The sequence below is a fragment of the Musa acuminata genome, chromosome BXJ2-9 (genome assembly GCF_036884655.1).
Source record: "Musa acuminata AAA Group cultivar baxijiao chromosome BXJ2-9, Cavendish_Baxijiao_AAA, whole genome shotgun sequence".
In the NCBI taxonomy this organism is placed as follows: Eukaryota; Viridiplantae; Streptophyta; class Magnoliopsida; order Zingiberales; family Musaceae; genus Musa; species Musa acuminata.
Window position 1 is genome coordinate 3,811,306 of NC_088346.1, and position 18,843 is coordinate 3,830,148.

General features: G+C 40.2%; 2 protein-coding genes across 3 annotated transcripts; both read right to left on the reverse strand.

Annotated features, from left to right (window-relative positions):
* Positions 1-376: 376 nt before the first annotated feature.
* Positions 377-4,678, reverse strand: LOC135623325 (putative leucine-rich repeat receptor-like serine/threonine-protein kinase At2g19230). 2 transcript variants are annotated; one of them, XM_065126166.1, is made up of 13 exons: positions 4,504-4,678; positions 3,877-4,414; positions 3,325-3,803; positions 3,072-3,213; positions 2,904-2,975; positions 2,769-2,840; positions 2,600-2,680; positions 2,186-2,349; positions 1,870-2,108; positions 1,555-1,681; positions 1,377-1,442; positions 1,095-1,284; positions 377-1,009 (listed from the first exon to the last, which is right to left on the reverse strand). In XM_065126166.1, exons 1-13 carry the CDS (start codon positions 4,673-4,675, stop codon positions 556-558), a joined length of 2,796 nt encoding a protein of 931 aa, XP_064982238.1. In that variant the 5' UTR covers positions 4,676-4,678; the 3' UTR covers positions 377-555. The 2 variants fall into 2 exon arrangements, with proteins under 2 accessions (XP_064982238.1, XP_064982237.1); XM_065126165.1 differs by having other exon boundaries at positions 3,877-4,420.
* A 1,396-nt stretch (positions 4,679-6,074) lies between these two features.
* LOC135622603 (probable histone acetyltransferase type B catalytic subunit) lies at positions 6,075-12,996 on the reverse strand. The gene is made up of 10 exons (XM_065124591.1): positions 12,778-12,996; positions 11,688-11,729; positions 9,751-9,860; positions 8,715-8,783; positions 8,317-8,355; positions 8,156-8,229; positions 7,952-8,051; positions 7,541-7,622; positions 7,292-7,452; positions 6,075-6,937 (listed from the first exon to the last, which is right to left on the reverse strand). The coding sequence occupies exons 1-10, from the start codon at positions 12,851-12,853 to the stop codon at positions 6,281-6,283; spliced, it is 1,410 nt and encodes a 469-aa protein (XP_064980663.1). The 5' UTR covers positions 12,854-12,996; the 3' UTR covers positions 6,075-6,280.
* Between the last annotated feature and the right edge of the window lie 5,847 nt (positions 12,997-18,843).

Sequence of the window (18,843 nt, forward strand, 5' to 3'; positions counted from 1 at the left end):
ATTTTCATGACGATGTCTTCTTCTGCAATTGATGGTGATCTTAGTTTTTTTTAAACTTAAATTATATGTGTTATTATATTAATAGTTTATTGTGATCCAACATACCACGTAAGTATATTTTAACATCTATTAATTCATATTTACGGGAAGAGCTTATATGTTATATTTTTTAAAATATATAGATTATTTTAGACATGAATAAACTATAAGAGCTTAAGCGATCTATGATCAAAATTACAGAGGCTAAAATAAATCTTTATCTCTTTTTTAAATTTAAATTATATATATCATTATATTAATAATTTATTATGAGTTAGTATGTCATATTAAAAAGACTTATATATTATATTTTTAAATTCATAACCAAAACCAAACATCAAACCTTAACCCATCGATGAAATGCTTTAACATATGTATAATATTTGTTGTTACGTCGAGTAACTCCCAATACTTGTGGTCTTTGAGCACAAAGAAGCCGGATACATTCTCCTCCCGTTTGTGTTCATTCTCGAACCACGCGAAGCGCGACCCAAAACAGATGTGGCGAGACCAGCGTTACCTTGCTGAAGGGCCTTCGCTATCTGAAATGTTCCCAACCTGCTCGATATCAAACTTACTAATCTGGCTTATATCCCCCGAATCAGTGTACATCTTCTCGCTGTTCGAGTGCTGGAAATGGAGCTTAGCTCCGTCACCGTGCAACGCCAAGCTTTCCTTCAGCTGCATCACCACATCACTCATCGTCGGCCTGTTGCTCGACGCATGAGCAGCGCATGCCAGCGCCACATTGGCCACCTTCCAAGCAGAATTCACAACGTTCTCCTGCTGCAGGCTCGGGTCGACCACGTCCTCGATGTTCCCTTTTGAAAGCCTTCGGCGAACCCATTCCACCAGGTGAGTGTTCTCGGGATCATTCACCACCGGAGGTTGCCCTGTGATCAGCTCCAAGAGAACCACCCCAAAGCTATACACATCACTCTTCTGGCTCAGTTGGTTTTTGGTGTAGTACCTAAATAACAACAATCGTTCCATTGGTTAGGTTTTGCGTTTTGCTTGTGTGCTCATTCACGTCAACAAGAAGCCAAGTGAAATACTTTGGATCGAGGTATCCCATGGTGCCGACGACCCTGGTGGAGACATGACTGTGGCCGTCACTCTGGAAAGTCCTGGAGAGCCCGAAATCTGATATCTTTGCCTCCAGCCTTTCGTTCAAGAGGATGTTTGTGGTCTTCACGTCTCTATGAATCAGTGGAGGCTTGCAGCCGGTGTGCAAGTACTCGAGTCCTACACATCATCCAAACCAAACCGGTGAGTGCACAGAGAAGGTTAAAGAAAGCGGCGGCCTTAGAAGTGACTTGTATGTTTCAGTGCCCAACCTAGTGCAGCTTCAAGAGCGATCTGTAGGCGCTGTTCCCAGCTCAAAGGTGCAGCAGTGCCAGTACCTGTTAAAAGGTCATGATGAGTACCCCTTTGTAGCTTCATCCAAAGACCAAATCAGAAGATGTCTACAACCAAGATTAACATAGCTAAGGTGTAGAGTTTTTCTTTGAGAACCTCTAATATGGTCTTTAAGGGTTCCCTGAGACATGAACTCGTAGACAAGTGCCAAATGATCTCCATCCATGCAGTAGCCGACCATAGAGACTAGATTCTTGTGATGCACCCTCGTCAAATGCTGGGCCTGTGACACAATCAAGTCACTTTTTTGTCCCCTGGAGAGTAGAATGGAAAGGATGTACCATGAAACAAATAGGACGAACTCGTGTAGGTCAACGAAAACAGAGGAGAACAGAGTAAGGAGGAATATGAACTTGTTTTCGGTGGTTCCTTTCATAGATTTTAAGCTTGGAGAAGCCGTGAATCGATTACCTCGGCAAGAAACTCTTTAGTTCCTTGTGATGATGACTGGGATAGCATCTTGACAGCAACTTCGGTATCATTTTCCAGATGGCCATAATAAACAGTCCCAAATCCTCCTTTTCCAATGATTCTCTCAAAGTTGTCAGTGATGCTCTGCAGCTGCCTATATGTAAACTTTCGATTCTCAAGTTGCAATTCATCTTCGTTATGAAGCTTATCAGTGGTTCCTCTTGACGAGGATTTCAAGCCTAGCGTAGTATCATCAAATGCAGGTTACACATGGAGGTCTCTAAATGAAACTTGTAGTTGCAAGAACATGACTAACCTTGTTTCTTTCTTAGCATGTAGAGAATGATTACCGCCGCAAAGAGTACCACCACGGAAACCACACAAGATATAACTATAGCTGCGGTCTTTCCCTTCTGCCTTGACGTCGGCTTTGACTCGCAAGAAGCAGGATCGTCACAGAGGTTTGGGTTGCCATCAGTTCTATCATTACAAGGATTTCAAACTCAGCTTTTCTTGAATGTAAACAATCGCTCAGTTCAACACCGAGCTTCAGATGTGGAAATTTTACTGCAGCTGACATCTCTAAAGCCAAATTGCCATCACCATTCAGTAAAGTTTTCTTTCTGTATTCTACCTCTATCACCAATCAAGTCGACCCAAATAATCTTTTTGCATTCAATCATGGAGTACAAAGAATCTGGAAAACTGAGATTTCAAGATTAGGACAGACCTTAGAGTAATCGATTTATTCCGTGATCTCTCGAGAAGAGCAGAAGGAATTGATCCATCGAGTTGGTTGTCTGTCAAATCTCTGAAAATATAGCCAAATAACGCTGTGTCATCACAGTTGGACTTACTGTTCTACAAAGGAAACACGATGCCGCCATAGAAATACTTACAAGAGCTTGAGAGATGGTATATATGCCAGAGCAGCAGGTATTGGCCCTGTTAAGTTGTTGTGAGATAAATCCCTGTAAAATTATGCCATTATTTATTTGTCGGGATGATAATAGCTTCAAATCAGAAGCACGTACAAGAACTGAATCGCACTGAGGCTGGCAAAAGAAGGGCTTATTTCACGAATCAATCCTTTGTATGACAGATTGCTGCAAAAACATCATCATATCCGAGTCATTCCATTGTCATTTGTTGATGATTAGAGTTTATCCACGGAGTTCTTTGTTGAGCCAAGAGAAACTTACAGTGCAGTGACCCTCTGAATACCAGATGCATTGAAGGTACAATTAAGCCCATCCCAGGTATAAGATTTGGGAGAACATGGATCGCCTGCCCAATTGTTGGTCTTCACCTGATACCATTCCTTGATCGCCATCATGGCATGAACTGATGCAGTCGACGAGGTAGAGCAAAATAATCCTGTGTTAGAGAAACAACCACAAGAAAAGCCAGTGCATTCCTGCAGACACCATGAACAGAGATGAAGATACAGATTACCATCTCCACCATCCGATGCCACGTTCGTGTTTCGCACCGTCGAGAAGACCTCCACGGCGTTGAGGAGGGGAGGAAGTGCGGAACTCTCTGTTGCGACCAGTGAGATGTTTAACTCACTGTATCCTGCGCTAGGATTGATGTTATATATGGCGTCGGAAACGAGGATGTCCGGAGTGAAAGGTTTGGCGTCATTCAACAGGGCTCCGTTGAGGTAGACGAAGAACTGCCTCGAGGCGTTCTGCTGCAGCTCGGCGAAGTACATGACGGCGTAGAATTCATCGAGGTCTCCAGGATCTGGTGTGAAACTGAGCTCCAGTTTGGTGGAGTTCGCAGGGAAAACTGCTGTCTGCATCACCTTGGAAGGGACCTCAAAGTGATCATTCCCAAGAGCTTCGACAGTGGAGTTGGTGGATATCTCATCCCAGGAAGGTTGGGTTGTATATTGGAACCAATAACGATCATACGGGTCCAATGGATACCTATTAATTCCATGCAAACAATAGTGTATGGAGAAGAAAACTTGGATCATACATCTCAACTCAAAATTCTCACCTGATAGAGATACCGGTCGGCGCCATGTTGAAGCGATCCAAAAGAACCAGACTGCGAGAGGCGTTGACCAGCGGATAATGAGACGCCGCCGTTGGTCTCAGATCCAACCCCGATATGAAAGGAGTCCCACGGCCGGTGTTCACCAGACACACTGATATCAGATCAGTGATGGCCTCGGTAACAGCTTCGGTCAAATAGTTACTTGATGGATCTGTCAGGTTTATCGTCTTCCAGAGGTTGACGCCGAGGTAGAGATCAAACTGAACGGAAGGACTGTTTTTGAGGTCGTAGTTCCCGTACAAGAATGTTGCTCTGATGAGGTACTTCCACCCCGGGACGATCGACTTGAAGGTGTAGCAATTGCGAGCTCCGTCAGGGAAGCTTCTCACCGTCAAAAATCGTTGAGCGAGAGCAGGGAAGGACGCCGGCGAGACGTTGTAGTTGACACCGGTGTCCGTATACTGTGCATCGGAGACGTAAGTTAGGCCCGAGACGTAGGAAGAGTTCTCCGGGATGCCGCAGTCGATGTTAATGAAACCTGCATCTAAGTGAGTATAACACTCAGATGGGAAGCACTGAGAATACACGCAGCGGATCGTATCATCTCTTGGTTGGCCTCTGTTCTACCTGTCGTCTGTGCTCGAACTTGAACAGCGGCCACGAAGAAGAAGAAGAAGAAGCACAGGAGCGCCATCTTCTTGGAGCTGAAGCATCTCATTCCAAAAATGGCCATTGCCCTTTCTTCCTCTGCAGAAGAGCATGTCGAGACAAAGCTCAGAGGGATGAAATCAACATACATATACTGGAGAACAAATGAACTACATTTTTATACATATAAAGGATAGAATTGCTCCAATAGAATATTACATGAAAAGATCGGAAAAGATACAGCCCACTACAAGACATGCAATACGGTACAAGAAAAACGTTGCTAGAATAGAATCAATAGATCAGAATGGCATTAATATCCGGAAGAAAGTCAAACTATAGAACAGAGAGGATAAGTTTAAGAAAAGCTTCTCCTTGTCTTCTAATTCAGAAGGTCAAGTTCATGATACGAAGAAACAGATCAGCAGATCTCATCGTGTTACTCAAGAAATCGGGTGATTCTTGCCAGGCAAGAATTCCAGCCAACTGCAGGAGAGCAATCACCTGCCACATTCTAGGCATGCATGTGGTTTCTTCCGAGTGCTCCCAGCAGACCAACATATCAACTCATTGACTCGTAGCAAGCACACAACTATTTTCAATCACGTCCGTGGAAACCAGCGCGGATTATTAGTATTAGATATATGGGTTGAGAGAGGAATGAATGATTCACGTTTGGAGCTTCTCGACTTGACTTCCCACGAGAAGACTATTAAATGGGCAGGTGGCTGTTTTGTGTTGCCTCTGTTCTCATTATATGCTCTTGCTCTCTCTTTTGAAACATAAGAATAAAGATGCTATAGTGCAGAAGAAATTACTTGAACAGGAGACTGTTGCCATCATGGGAAGGAAAGGGCTGCTCATCAATTGATGAATAAAGAAAGACATGGATTTGAAGATTGTTTTGTTCTTTCGGAAGATGGTCATCCATGTCTGCTATTGTTGTTTTCTTCCTTTCTCCATCACCTGGCCTCCCTGAAAAAGATGTATAACAAGCAGACTTCGGCATTCCCAGTTTCATCACAGCCATTGCCACAGTCGAACCTCCCAAATCCAATACATCGCCATGCAAGGAAGCAGAGAAACTTTACCAAACAAGATCAGCATTCGCAATCGAGAACTACAAGTTAACAATGACTCTTCCTGTAAGCCATGGAAGGCTGAGAAAATGAAAGCTGCCGTGACCACATGCCTTGGCAAGAATATCCAATTCACAGAGAACTATTTATTATATTTGCATGAAATGACTTCAGCTGAATGTGCTCCATAGAGCCGAAGACACCCTATCATCTTTCCTGATCCAATAAAGTTGCATAGTCAACATATTTTTTGTTAGAGAACTGAAAATTATGAAGCACAAACAGTAGACTCAGCTAAAAGTGCCAATATCCAGAGCTTGATGACAGGATTACCCAAATTATTTAATTGCAGCATTAGATCGACTGGCATCTAACACCAGCTGAAACATCCATGAAAGGTTAACTTCTCACTGTGATCATATTGTAATAGAGCTAAGCAAGACTTAATATGCAGCTGATTGATTCGGCAAATGTTCCACCAAACATCAAAATTCCAAGTTTTAATAAATATGGCAATTAAGATCATGCATTCAGCTCATAAACAGGTCCAGACACTACATCAAACATGACTCTTGAGTTGAAAAAAAAAATGATGTAACAATTTACAATCAAGTTTATGCTAAGTTAACGCCCTTTTGCACTAGCACTCGATAAGCAAGCTTTAACCCCCACACTACTTAATTTCTCGGAATTGCAGAAACCTTGTTAGTGATCTTAACAATATCTTCCAATCGCTTCTTGACCAACTCATTTAACTGCTCATCTTGTGTTGATTGGCTTCCCCCTGGATTGCCATCAATACCATCTGGTTCTCCACCATTTTGCGACCAGCATACAACAAATGTCATGTCATGGTCATAGTCATTTGGCACCTCGACAAGATGTTTCCTACTGTCCACGGCATCTTTATCAACTATGTCACTTTTAACACGATCTGAAACCCAGGCTCTGAAGTTTTCAGTACACTTGCTGTTCTCTTGATTGAGGTTTAGATAGATGAGGACCTCCCAGCATCTAAGGAACTGTTTCTTGTTGATCTTTAGCTTCTGTCGTGCAATTTCCATCACACTTGCCGGTGGGCAGGAGCTTGACCTGCAAATCCGCTTTGATAGGTTCCCTTCCTTCAAGCATGAAACAACTGAATTAATGGCTGGCTTTATCGGCTGAAAGCACAGCAAGCGCTTGGTGTCAATGCAAGCACGAAGATACTGAAGGTAGTCTGAAGGCTCTTCAGCAGTCACATCATATATGTTTTCAGATACTGCAACAGAATACACAGACTCTAAGAGATGGCGTCCATGGCCTTGACCCTGGTAAGGGGGCAATACTAAGATCTGGAAACAGAACAAACACAATGAATCAGAAAATCATCCCGAAACTAGCAGGTAGACTACTGTAATATTGTAGCTAAAAGATAGATGGCCAGCTGTTTCTACAATGCCACACTTCAATCTCACAGCAACACTTTCAGGAAGCATCAACACTCTTTGGTATATAAATTGGTGGACAAGTCTAAGGTGGCTGTTCCTAGTGCAGCATGAATGATATAGTACATAGAATTTCCAACAATGGGTATATCTGGTATCTATTCTTTTATAACAATGGCAAAGCTTATAGATATAACAAGGCAGTATAGTTCCAAAAGCCCCAAAAATATGGAACTACAACCAGAGAATATTGAATTAAACCTGGCCAATCCGTAAACGTGTACTGTCTGGGTAATGAAAGAAGCGATAAACAGTGGCAAAACCAAGCACATTGGTTATACAATCACCCAGAGGATCTTGGACCTTCTTCACAACCAAAAAGATTTCCCATCTTGGATCAGTTACATCGATTGGACTGCCACCTAACAATTGGCACAACATATGAGTACCGAAATTTGATAAGAGTCATAAATGGAAGATTTTATTAGATAACATTCACACAAGAGGTACCATCAACAAGAAGCAGTACAAGAGGAACCAGTCGACTATAAAGTAAACAAACAGGCTCACTGTCCTGTTTCATCCGGATAACCTGATACAAAGAGAAAGAAATTACAGATCATATGTAAAATCTCTAGAAATTTGAAAAAAGAATATTTTGATTTATGTTGATGCTGGAGAACAGCAAGAAAAACAAAAGGCAAATATGCGTTGTTTGAACTTCCGCAAGTAAGTCATAAGGCAAATGTTAGAATCCTTTTTCTAGCATCTCAAATAAAAATACTGCATTTTAAAGTACATTTCAGACAGGTGACATGGAACATTAGCGTATAGATTAAATGTTAATCAGCAGATGTTTTAAAATAAGTTCAGATCTTGTAAGATTACAGTGACCAAGTTATAAATGCAATGCAATAGTACCTCAATCATTGAACCATCAGCTTCAGAATTTGAATTAGATGCATGATCATCCTCCTCTGAGGTTTTACAAGGAACAACTGCACCATCGGATACGATATTTCTGATATCCAGAAGAACACAGATAATAAATAGAAGAACAATGCTACAAAATTTATTTGAAGTTGGAAGAAAGAAAGCTATTGAGAAATTTGATTGAATTCAAACCTAATGAAATTACGCTCTGTTGAAAATGTTTGAAGAAATTGTTCTTTCTCAGTCAATAATTCACCAAATATATCCTACAGAAAGAGTAAACATCCATCATGTTAAAAAAAGTAGAATTCAGAGAAGAACAAAAAATTGTCATGCAAGTAAACCTGAATTACCTGAAGAGCTGGCTCAAGATCAGTGATCCCTTTTCCACCCTGAAACAATTTACAGTATCTAGTTTCAGATGACTTAGAAAGACGATAGAGATAACAAAGGAGTACTCAAATTGAAATATCAGTGACTGTGATTTTGCATCAGTCAAAACAACACAAAACGAAAGAGTAATATTTTGAGCTTCTTTTATGAAAGTTAATAAAACACTGACAAGTAATCCAGTAATCATAAAAAGTATATTATCACAACAAGCAACAATATTTCAAGAATTTCGTTTTTAGAAAGTTTAGACCCACATCTGACACGTTCTCAGAGCTCCAGATAAACATTCTCAGAGTAAGCATAATGCCTCAAATATGCCATGGTTTACAGTGATTGCAATTTAGGTGATGACACTTACGTCGCTGGTGCTCTCAAATGTAATCTCAGAGTAAGCATGAAATGACACTGTACTCAACCAAATGTTAACCTGCACTGAGATGGACTACTGTTAGATTTGCATATTAATAAAATAAAAGAGAAAACATAATTTCAGTAACAGATGCCATTTACATTAGGATGCATTGCAATTTGGTTAGGGAGTAAAATAAAACTTTATTAGAGCTACTAGTAACATTGGATTGCTAAATCAGTACTTTCAGGTTTCATAAATCTTTTTCTACAAGAAAAAGATAAAGTCAAAACATACCAACTACTTTGTTAAACCTAAACTTTTGAGATGTCATCATTATTTTTCCAACAGATCATAAGAGAAGCAATAATTAAGCAAGAAAAATTTCCTGAAAAAAGTTAATTGACATAATTGCATCGAACAACCATATATAGAGGAACAACATTGGTAGAAATCTGCAAATTCATTCTCGTTATAAAAGAAAAGCAGAAGAAACATTGGCAGAAATCTTTTACACGTGTTCTTTTCATCAATGTGTATGTCCACAGATCTTCCTACATTATCCCCATAATTTCAACACAGATGATAAACAAATTGAATGATGGTAGCACTTAATTGTAGATGTAAGTGCATAGATAGAAACCATCAAAAGATTTCTGAAACACAAAACGTCAGCATTAGTGAAATAGCTCAAATTGGCCATTAACTTAATAAACAGGAACCATAAAATATTTAAACATCTGACTTAGCATTATAAATTTGTTGTTCATATTAAAGGAAAAATTTATTCATTACCATAATAAGCTGTAGTGGCAAAAAAAAATCATAGCACCATTAAACAATACCAAGTAAATTGGAAAGCTTATCAGTTTGACATGTCTGCATTAGGGATAACACTGAGATTTCAGACCATTTTAAAACTGTGGCTTATCTTAGCAACTTGTTTAAATGGCAACAAGTAAATCGGCATCCTTATGTATTTTTGACAGGTCTAAATATTAGGTATAACACTAAGAATTAAAAGCATTTTGAAACTATGGCTTACCCTTAAGCCTTTATAGCCGTATATCTTCCCATCTTCACCAAAAAACTGATTAAGGTCAACTGGATTGATACAAAAACTGTTTGTTGATCCCACTTCATCTCCACTTTTTACTGCAGTCAAACAAATACATGAACATAACATATGAAGGTAGTAGCAAATTAAAAAAATAATAGTAAACAAGCAAATCTTCAAAGAGCAAAAGTAATAAAGCATCCAAGAACATAATTAAGTGTCATACACAGGCAATGTCAGTCTTTTTGCTATGATCCTAGGGTACCAACTTTCTTCGTACCAGTTGAAGTACCCAAAGCTTTTTTGCAGTCTACTGGAATATATTATGTAGATAGGCACCCTCCAATCTTGGAACACTTCCTGCCAATTTGGTGATTTCCAAAATACTCATCTTCCTTACTTTTGTCTTGCTGACTTCCTTAGCTTTACAATATCAAGAAAATTGATGAATGAAGAAAGTTTATTTTGGAACGAAGAGAATTTTACATGGCTGTCAGTCTCTTGTTAACTAGAGAGCGGACCGTAAACCTAAAAAGGATGATCACTTGGGTGGTGAGGATCTCCAAGACAGAGACATGCACTCAATAGCAATAGAGATTCACACAACATGTTGTCATAAGGCAACTTATGACATTTGCAAAAAAACACCGTAAGTTCTTAAATTTAGGTTGATTATCTACCTACCCAGTACCCAATAACAAATATCAAACATCACAGGGAAACAAATTTGAAAGCTATGTTTCCAATGCAGTTGGCATTTTTTTACCATGGATAACTGACTATAGAACTTCACCATTAACTTAAAACCAGAACTAAAGGCAATGTTGAAAAGGAACAGAGATCCTATCACGATGTGCACAATTATATGTTATATATTTCTCTAGCCTTGTGTGCATAATATCTAGCATTTCAACGTCTCCACCAGCACTGGCTGCAGTCAAGCCAAAAGTTCTGATGCCTGCTAGTTTTTATCATTAAAGAGGCTCCACAATGTTCAAAGATCCTGTGATGATATGCATGAGAAACTTTTACTTCAAAGACAGCAAGCACCAGCACAAAGTCAAAACTCCAAAACTCTGAGCTCAGGACATCTTAGTGCCTCATTACACTACAAGATGCAAAAAACAAAAAAAAAAAATCTTTATGCCTGGAAACATATATTGGTCTAGGTTACGACTTATAAGAAATCCAACAGTGACTTTACCCGATCCTCAATGTCACATTCATGAAAATTGAGGGTCATTTTGTTGACAATCAAACATGCTAAGATTCATTTCAACAACCAAACAAGAAAATGGTGCTAGGAAATTAAAATCTTGATCTAATACGACAAATATCATCTTTAAGCCTAGCTCACCTGGGAGGTATCTCTGATTTTAAATAACTGTATTGTGTTTTCCAATTCCCCATGGGACTAAATAAATGCTTGCCTCAATCTTCTGCAGCATTTTTTATGTTTTAATGGTTCATAAACAAAACAAATTACTGCTAGCTGATCTTATTCTATACCATCCTCCATGGGCTTTGTGGGGTTTATATAAATTAAATGAATCGTGCATCGGACAGTGATCTTGGTTGACCTTTCAATAGGCACTGTGCCTAAGCATCAGGAAAACAAAAGAAAAACGTCATACAGCACAGATTCCAAATATGGGGTTCATGTACATCGTTTTCCAATTACCAATAGAGAAAAGGCAGATATGTCAACATTTTCTCTTGTTATGCTTATTGTTAACTGATTACAAAAAGTAACCATGCAGAAAAAACAGCATTTAAACAACCATTCAATAGATTGACTTTAAAAACCAGGACATCATTATAATTACATACCTAAGAGGGACATCTGACAATCTCCAGAAAAATTATTTCTGGTCTGACAACAAAAGACTGCAGATAGAAAACAAGGAACAAAATAGAACTCTTACCAAGAAAAACTTTAATGCACTCGCTTGCCTCAACTCCAGTATCTGTAGTGTAATAAAAAAAGTTATGAAATGGCTTCATAGGAGCTTTCAGATAGTATCCATGAGAGTGCAGTTCAATAGTTGGCATGAAACATCAAATTTATTTATCTTCTGGGCAAGTTTTATAGATGTCAAGCAAACTGAAGATAAAAAAAGATAATAGCCATAACAAGAGTAATCTACTCTTATAAGCAAAAAAAAAAGCTACTGGTGTGCCTCATGTGTTTCTTTTGCTGCTTGATCAAGAATGTCACTCCATATTATAGAAGAAATTGTTCACTGATGACAGCATCATCTATAAATCATCTAAACAGTCATATGCATGCTATGTTTGGCATAAGAAATTCTCAAATCCTTGGTGTGTTTGATCCTAACAGTCTTTCAGAACCTTGAGTGTTGGTGCAATTGCAGACAAGGAGAACACGATCTTCTGTTAGGTCATTTTGGGATAAGTTTTAAGCACCTTGTTTGTATCCCACCTGGTCAAAACTTCAATTAAAAAAGGAAATTTTACCAAAATGTTGCATCATGTAAAATGAATATTGTAAAAAAAAACTTGGCCTATTCCATAAGCAATTCAGCTTACACAAAGCAGCCACAATTAAGATGAACCAAGTCACGCGCAAAAAGAAAAGGACACAAAAAGAGAGACAAGAAAATAAAAGTAGGCCTTTTTCAAGAAAGGGTAAGGGCCTTAACTAAGCAAGACCAGAGTTTAAAGCATCAAACGGAAAAAGGCCGGAAATTTGATGTCCAAGAGCATTTCCGCCACCTGAATCATACAGAAATCCCCACCTATCTAGATCAAGATGACAACAAAGAAAAGATACGATAACCCCCCAAAAAATGAGGACTTATCCAAGAAATCCAGAAAAATAAGGTGAAACCGCTACATCTTTGCAAAATAAAAAAGGACGTGAAAAAACTTCAAGCGGTATACAGACTTCTATACGACACACGAAAAGAAATAAAGGAAAGCTAGAAGATGGCGCCAGATCTACAGGTGAAGCCGATTACAGAAAGTTAACGCAACCTCCGCCAGGTGAATTACCAATATTGGCGAAACCGACACGCCTCCGCTTCTTGGCTTCCGCCGAAATCTCGCCGCCCTTCTGTTTAAGCGCCATTCTTTTCCTCCCAGGGTCCTCGCAGGAAGGCAAATCCTAGATCAGCGCGGGGTTGAAGACGCTTGTGGGAGCTTTAAGCGATCACGAAGAAACCCTACGGAGGAGAGTGCGCCTAGGGTTCTCGGACTGACCCGAAAAAAAGAGGGGGGAAAGAGGAGAGAAGCGGGAAATTGGAGCAACGTTTTATATTCCAACGGTGCCCTCGAAGGTAGAATCCGGCCCACGAAGCGCGGCGCCTCACCGTACTGTTATCGTGTCGGATCCTACCGGGCCTTAGTGTTACGCTTCATCGTATTAGAAACTAATTGGATGCCACAGAGCAGTTTATTATATCAATCATTCTTCGAATGGGCCGAGCTTCCACCACGTCACCCTTAGATCCGGAACAGATGGTCCCTGATCAACCATCAGGTCTTTTCGATGGTCCACACGTATGACTCGCGCGTGCTTCTTTTTTATCGTACTCCAGCTATCTGAACCGTCGAATGATCTCTTTGATCGAAACTCTTCTTGTGATTATTGAAGGGGAGCGAGTTAATTAGAGTGTTCCAAGGAAGGGGCCTGGTTTGGGAGGGAACGGTGTTTTATGTGCCGCTTTGGCGGCTGCCGTTCTCGTCCTATGGCGCTGGACCCGTCTTGCCGCGTGAAGCGTGATATTTGTTCTCCTTTTCCCGACGTTCTCCCGAGGAATCGGCGGATTCGAGCACCGTAATTAGATTCCCTTCTGTCCGAGCTCCCGATCGAGGTACCTTTTGCTTGTATCGATTGAAATGGCAGTTTCGAATGCGGTATTTGTCCTGCCAGGACGTATTCGAAGGATGCTTTCCCCAATCGGCGTTCGATTTGAGCGATTGTAGAGCGTCTGTAGGGGATTGATACTTTGATACCTCAATCCGAGTGGAGTTGAGGAGGGACTCTAGTTTGGGTGCACGATGAGAATTAAGGAGTCGGAAGATGGAGGATCCGAGGATTCTGGCTGCAGGAGGTCGGATTCTTTTCTGTCCCTCACTTGTATACAATGTCGACGGAACAGGACGCAAGCTGAGTTCCGATTGTGGGATGAGATCGTCAGGTACCTCTTTTCTTTTCTTGAAATTGTACATAGCATCTTGATTTTGATTCACAGATTCATTACGCTGAGATAACTACAGTGGCCAAAATTTGGTTATCTTTGCACACGATCGGCAGTAATGAACCCGAAATGCTTAGCTCTGCTGGGTCATGCTGTGAGTTTTGGGCTTTTACATTTGAAGGATCCTAATATGCTGACCTTTTGAAACACAATGTAGGTTTGCTCTTTGAGTTTTCAGTTTACACTCTTGGGTGCTGTACCATCTCCAAATATGTCCCTCGTTTGCACCAGCTTGGAATTCGAGAAGTCATTAGTTCGAATGAACCATAAGAAACTTCGGCTCCATCAGACATACGGTAAAAATTGCCTATTCATCATATCTAGATATGGTAAAATATTTTATTTTTGGATGGTACAGTTCTCTTAAGGTTCATTCTTTTGTTCAGATATTTTCTTTTTTTTTCTTTTCTTTTTTGTCTGATATATATTTTATCATTCTAATCGTCCGAAAAATTCTGACTTTCATGTAAGTAGGACCACCACTATTAAGGACTTTTAGGACTAACATTAGAACTGAAAAAGTTATGCTGTTGCCAAAAGAAACCAAGATTTGCATTCACAAAACTATATTACAAACAATTCAATAATACCCAGAAGCCATTTGTCAAAGTTGAATCTTTTACCCATGTTTCACTGATTAATGCTCATAATTCAAAATCCAAAGCTATGCATGTTCTGGAGTAAGTTCTGCATCTGCAAGTGCATAATAAGAAATTTAATAGACTTGTTTTGGGAATTAACTGGTGTTAAGAAAATCCTGACACTATATCATGCTATCTCATTGAAGGTAAACTTTATTGAGTAATGCAGTAGGTTTATAAAACAAGTTATATGCTCGTTCTTTAAATTAAGACTTTCTATGAAGTGTTTTCATTCAAATGTGGCAAAACTCTTGTTTCCTCTTCTTTTCATTCAGGTTCATGGGGACAATCACCTATAAATTCCTACAGAGATTATCCTTTTGCTCCTTCACTTGTGGATATATGCCAAGCTGTTGATTTCATCAATGATAAGGATTTGTCTTGATCCCTATCTCCATTACAAGTAAATTCACATTGATAAAGGAGGGGGGGGTTGGTTCATGTCCTTAATTAAACATTAAATTTTCAATGCAGACTGTAGGATCACTACATGTTCAAGGTTTCTTTAGCATTTTGAAACTTTTGAAGTGTACAATATGTTATATTTTATGGCTCTTGCCAGATACATTCTAATAGCACAACCACCGTATTTCTTCAGTTCACATAAAGTGGTTTAGTTTTGGAAGAAGCTACTATTTCCTAATAGTGGTCAAATAAGAAAAGAAAATTATGAAGATGTGAAGTTTCCTATGGTTCCATCAAGATGACATTTAATTTATTTTTTCTGAAGTATGAAGTTAATGCATTTTTCAAGGTGATTTGGATGTTTGTTTCCATGGGTCTTGCAGTGCAACATGATCATCGAGAGGCTTGGCGATTGTCTAGTCGATCACGGTTCCTAAGTTTCATATTCGTATTGCAGCATTTTTTTCCCTCTTCCAGTTAGGTTTTCAATCACAAACATGAGCTTGTAACCGCCTTCCAGTGACCACTTTGTGCATCTAAATTGGAGTTATGTGAACACTACTATCTTGGGACTCTTTCTAGTCATCAGTTTATGACTGCATGACCTGCTTACAACAATTTTAAATCTCTTCCTGGAATTTGCATATCGATCTTGTTACATTAATCATGTGCCCGCATTGTTTTGCCTTTGGATAGAATGCCTGGTTGTTCTGCTGGGAACAGTAGTTGTGCTAGCTTTCTTGAGTGACACTGTTTCTGTTCTCCAACATGAGCCCTTCTTGATGGCCAGCCCAACTGCCCTCCTCAGTTCAAGCCCAATATTTACTCTGTTGTGCTTTTCTCGTCTGTGAGACTTGAGGGGCTAAGAACGGCTCCCCCGATTAAAGTATATACATGTATATGCTATTTATAATTCAATTAAACGCCATTAGGTAGAGGGTATCTGTGTTCATATACATATACATGTGTACATCTGCCAAAGCTGCTCAATGCTTAACTCTTTCATTGATACAGGATCTAGGAGGGCAGCATCACCTTTTACAAGCAAAGACTGTTTGTGGCCAGCTTATTGAAGTTGGAAGTTGAGTAAGGCTCATCCTCTATTTATGTATTACTTGGTCAAATTTTAGACTTTATCATTCTAAAATAACTTAGGGTTAATGTCGTAATGTTCCCGATCTGATTAGTTACATGGCAACAGGTCATGAGGTCCATCGTCCATCATCGGCATCAGGATCTTAAAGGCCCTAAAATGATTTCCACTTGCTGAGTCTTGTGGGCGTCGCCAATGATTTCACGAGCCATGGAACCAAGCACATGCACCATGGAGGGGACGTACGCTTGCACATGCCCTGCGCAGCCGCTTCTCCAGGAGACCAAAATCCACGTCCGTCGGCGCCACGGCAAGCAACAGGGAGACCTCCATCGGAAGCATGTGTATGATTGATTACCTGAGTGAAGCCAGGGGTTGGGGAGTTACATGTGCAAATGAGTTGGACGTCGGACGCACTCACATGGGATGCACCCGTGCCACCTTTTCTTGGACCACGGACAACACTAATTTATGTCATCTTCGGTCGGCCCAAGTGACATCGGATTCCATGGGGAGTGAGTTGAAAGGCATTGGACTGCGACTAGAAATTGCAACCAGTGGAAAGACTATGCATCTTTGTCAGAGAGCAGGGCAAGGGAACAGGGTCAGAGGATCGATCCTCCAGTTATTTTTGTCAGTCAGAAAGGTGGATCTCACGAGGGATTTCTTTGTCCTTTTCTTCACGTAAGAAGACATTTTCTTGATCAGGTCGACTCTCTTTAAGCAGAACACACAAGATATGGGATGAGCTTTGGATACAAGTGATGGTGCAAGTAGGAATCACTATGCAAAAAGGAATCCCATGATGCAGTAAGTTCTAAGACCTGGATAGCTGGTTGAAAGACAACATCAGTTGGTGCACATGCATGCAGTGTAAGGAAAGTATTCTTCAGACTTCAGAGTACATATGATGGTGGAGATGGAGAAGTAATGCTGACAGTACTGCTGTGGAGACACTAACTTGACTTGCAGCCAATTAGATGTATTATGAAAAGCTGTTATCTGGATAAATTGTGTCTAATCCTTTTCCTGATGTGATACTGTGTGTCCTCAGAAAGAACATATTCACATCAAACAGCTCATAGCTTCATGCTATGTCATGTATGGCGCATGCAGATCTGCATTTTGTCCTCAAGATTATTTTTCTAGATCAGAACATCCATAAGGCCAAGCCTTGCTTAAACTTGTTTGGATTAGATTCTAAAGCTTATTCATTTTGCAAGTGAAAACTCAACTTGTGCATCTTGTTGAACTTTTAGTAGATGCAAGTGTGCTGTAGTACTGCCATTTTGCTTCTACATTTACTCTCTATAAGTAAAAGAAGACATCAATAATCTTAAGGTTAAGAGGGTACAACCACCAAAACTTCTCACATACTACTGCTGCAATGATTGGCTTGAGAATTATTATCAAGAGTGAAAAGATATTTCCAGCGGATATTTTGGGTGGCATTCTGATAAGGAAAACTTGAGAAATATATATTGAGGAATAGTTGGAAGACAGAAAAAGTAGCAATAACATTATCTCAGCCAATCCTGTGAGATTACACATTAGGCACATTTTGATAACACGCCCAGAGTCAACAGCCACGACAGCACCAACGTGGAGCTTAAAAACCGATGTGGCGGACCACGTCGGTGCAAGGACTTAGCCGACTCAGCCATCCTCCCGCACGGTATAGGACCGTGCAAGATACGTTGTCGGGTACGAGGCCACCCCCGAAAAGCTCGGGACGATATTGTCAGGTAGAAAACTGTCCCAGAAAGCTTGGGATGGTACCGCTCAACATCGTTCCGTACAAGTCGATCGACATCCACACGAAAGATATGGGCTGGGCTGCCTAAGGGGTCGACGACAATTAACGAACTAAGTACAACCGACCCCTATGTGCTGGTATAAAAGATTACCACATAATCGACACATGGGGGGCTTGCTCATTCCATGGAACTCTCCTTTTTTTCACACTTAAGCTTTGGAGGGGTCGATTTAGAAAATCCCTCTCCCGACCTTGTCCCGTGTATAGGAACCTGACGACAAAGAAGCAGACCACTCGTTGAGGGTGAAAATTGCGCTCAAGAAGCGGAACTCGAACTCCACTCGACTCACGCTTGCTCTCGCCACTTGAGTGTCGATGATCACGACGTAAAAGTTCACCAACAATTGTCATCTACATTTTCATCTTATAAGACGGGATAGCACAAAAAAATCTACCACAATCTTTCTGTATTCCGATCTATAGACAGTATGAATGGCTGCAAACTCTTCGCTGGTCTCATCGTAGGAGGAACATGTCATCGACCAGTGTCAACTCATGCACTAAATTCATGTAAGAGAACGTGGATGGACGGCATCAAGATCCACGCTTGCCCCAATGAGATCCTAAAACCCATGCAAAGCATAACAAGATTACTCAATATATCCAATGTATAACCTAAAAGTTTTTTGTCAGTTCTCGCGGTTCTTCAGTAGTTCATGCACGCTGACACTGTGTGTTCAACAGAAACTTTCTTTTTTATCTTTACCGAGGTGTTCTCCAAAAGTAGTTTGCATTGAGGTTCCAATGCAGGACTCGAAGGAGAGAGAAGAGATGGTGTTTGCTATTCCACTCATCATATTTTACGAAGAGAGAGAGAGAGAGAGAGAGAGAGAGAGAGAGAGGAGGACAATAGTTGGATGGATGTATAATAATAATAATAATACTATAGTTTTTTCCTTAATG

Excerpts from the sequence above, each read along its gene's own strand:
- LOC135623325 (XM_065126165.1), bottom strand. The coding sequence starts at position 4,675 with ATGTATGTTGATTTCATCCCTCTGAGCTTTGTCTCGACATGCTCTTCT. Across the intron at positions 3,214-3,324 it reads GGCATCGGATGGTGGAGATG|TTCATGCCATGATGGCGATC; the intron begins GTAATCTGTATC and ends CGACTGCATCAG. Across the intron at positions 1,010-1,094 it reads ATGGGATACCTCGATCCAAA|GTACTACACCAAAAACCAAC; the intron begins GTATTTCACTTG and ends GTTGTTATTTAG.
- LOC135622603 (XM_065124591.1), bottom strand. The coding sequence starts at position 12,853 with ATGGCGCTTAAACAGAAGGGCGGCGAGATTTCGGCGGAAGCCAAGAAG. Across the intron at positions 11,730-12,777 it reads TGTCGGTTTCGCCAATATTG|ATACTGGAGTTGAGGCAAGC; the intron begins GTAATTCACCTG and ends ATTACACTACAG. Across the intron at positions 7,623-7,951 it reads CTGATGGTTCAATGATTGAG|GTTATCCGGATGAAACAGGA; the intron begins GTACTATTGCAT and ends TCTTTGTATCAG.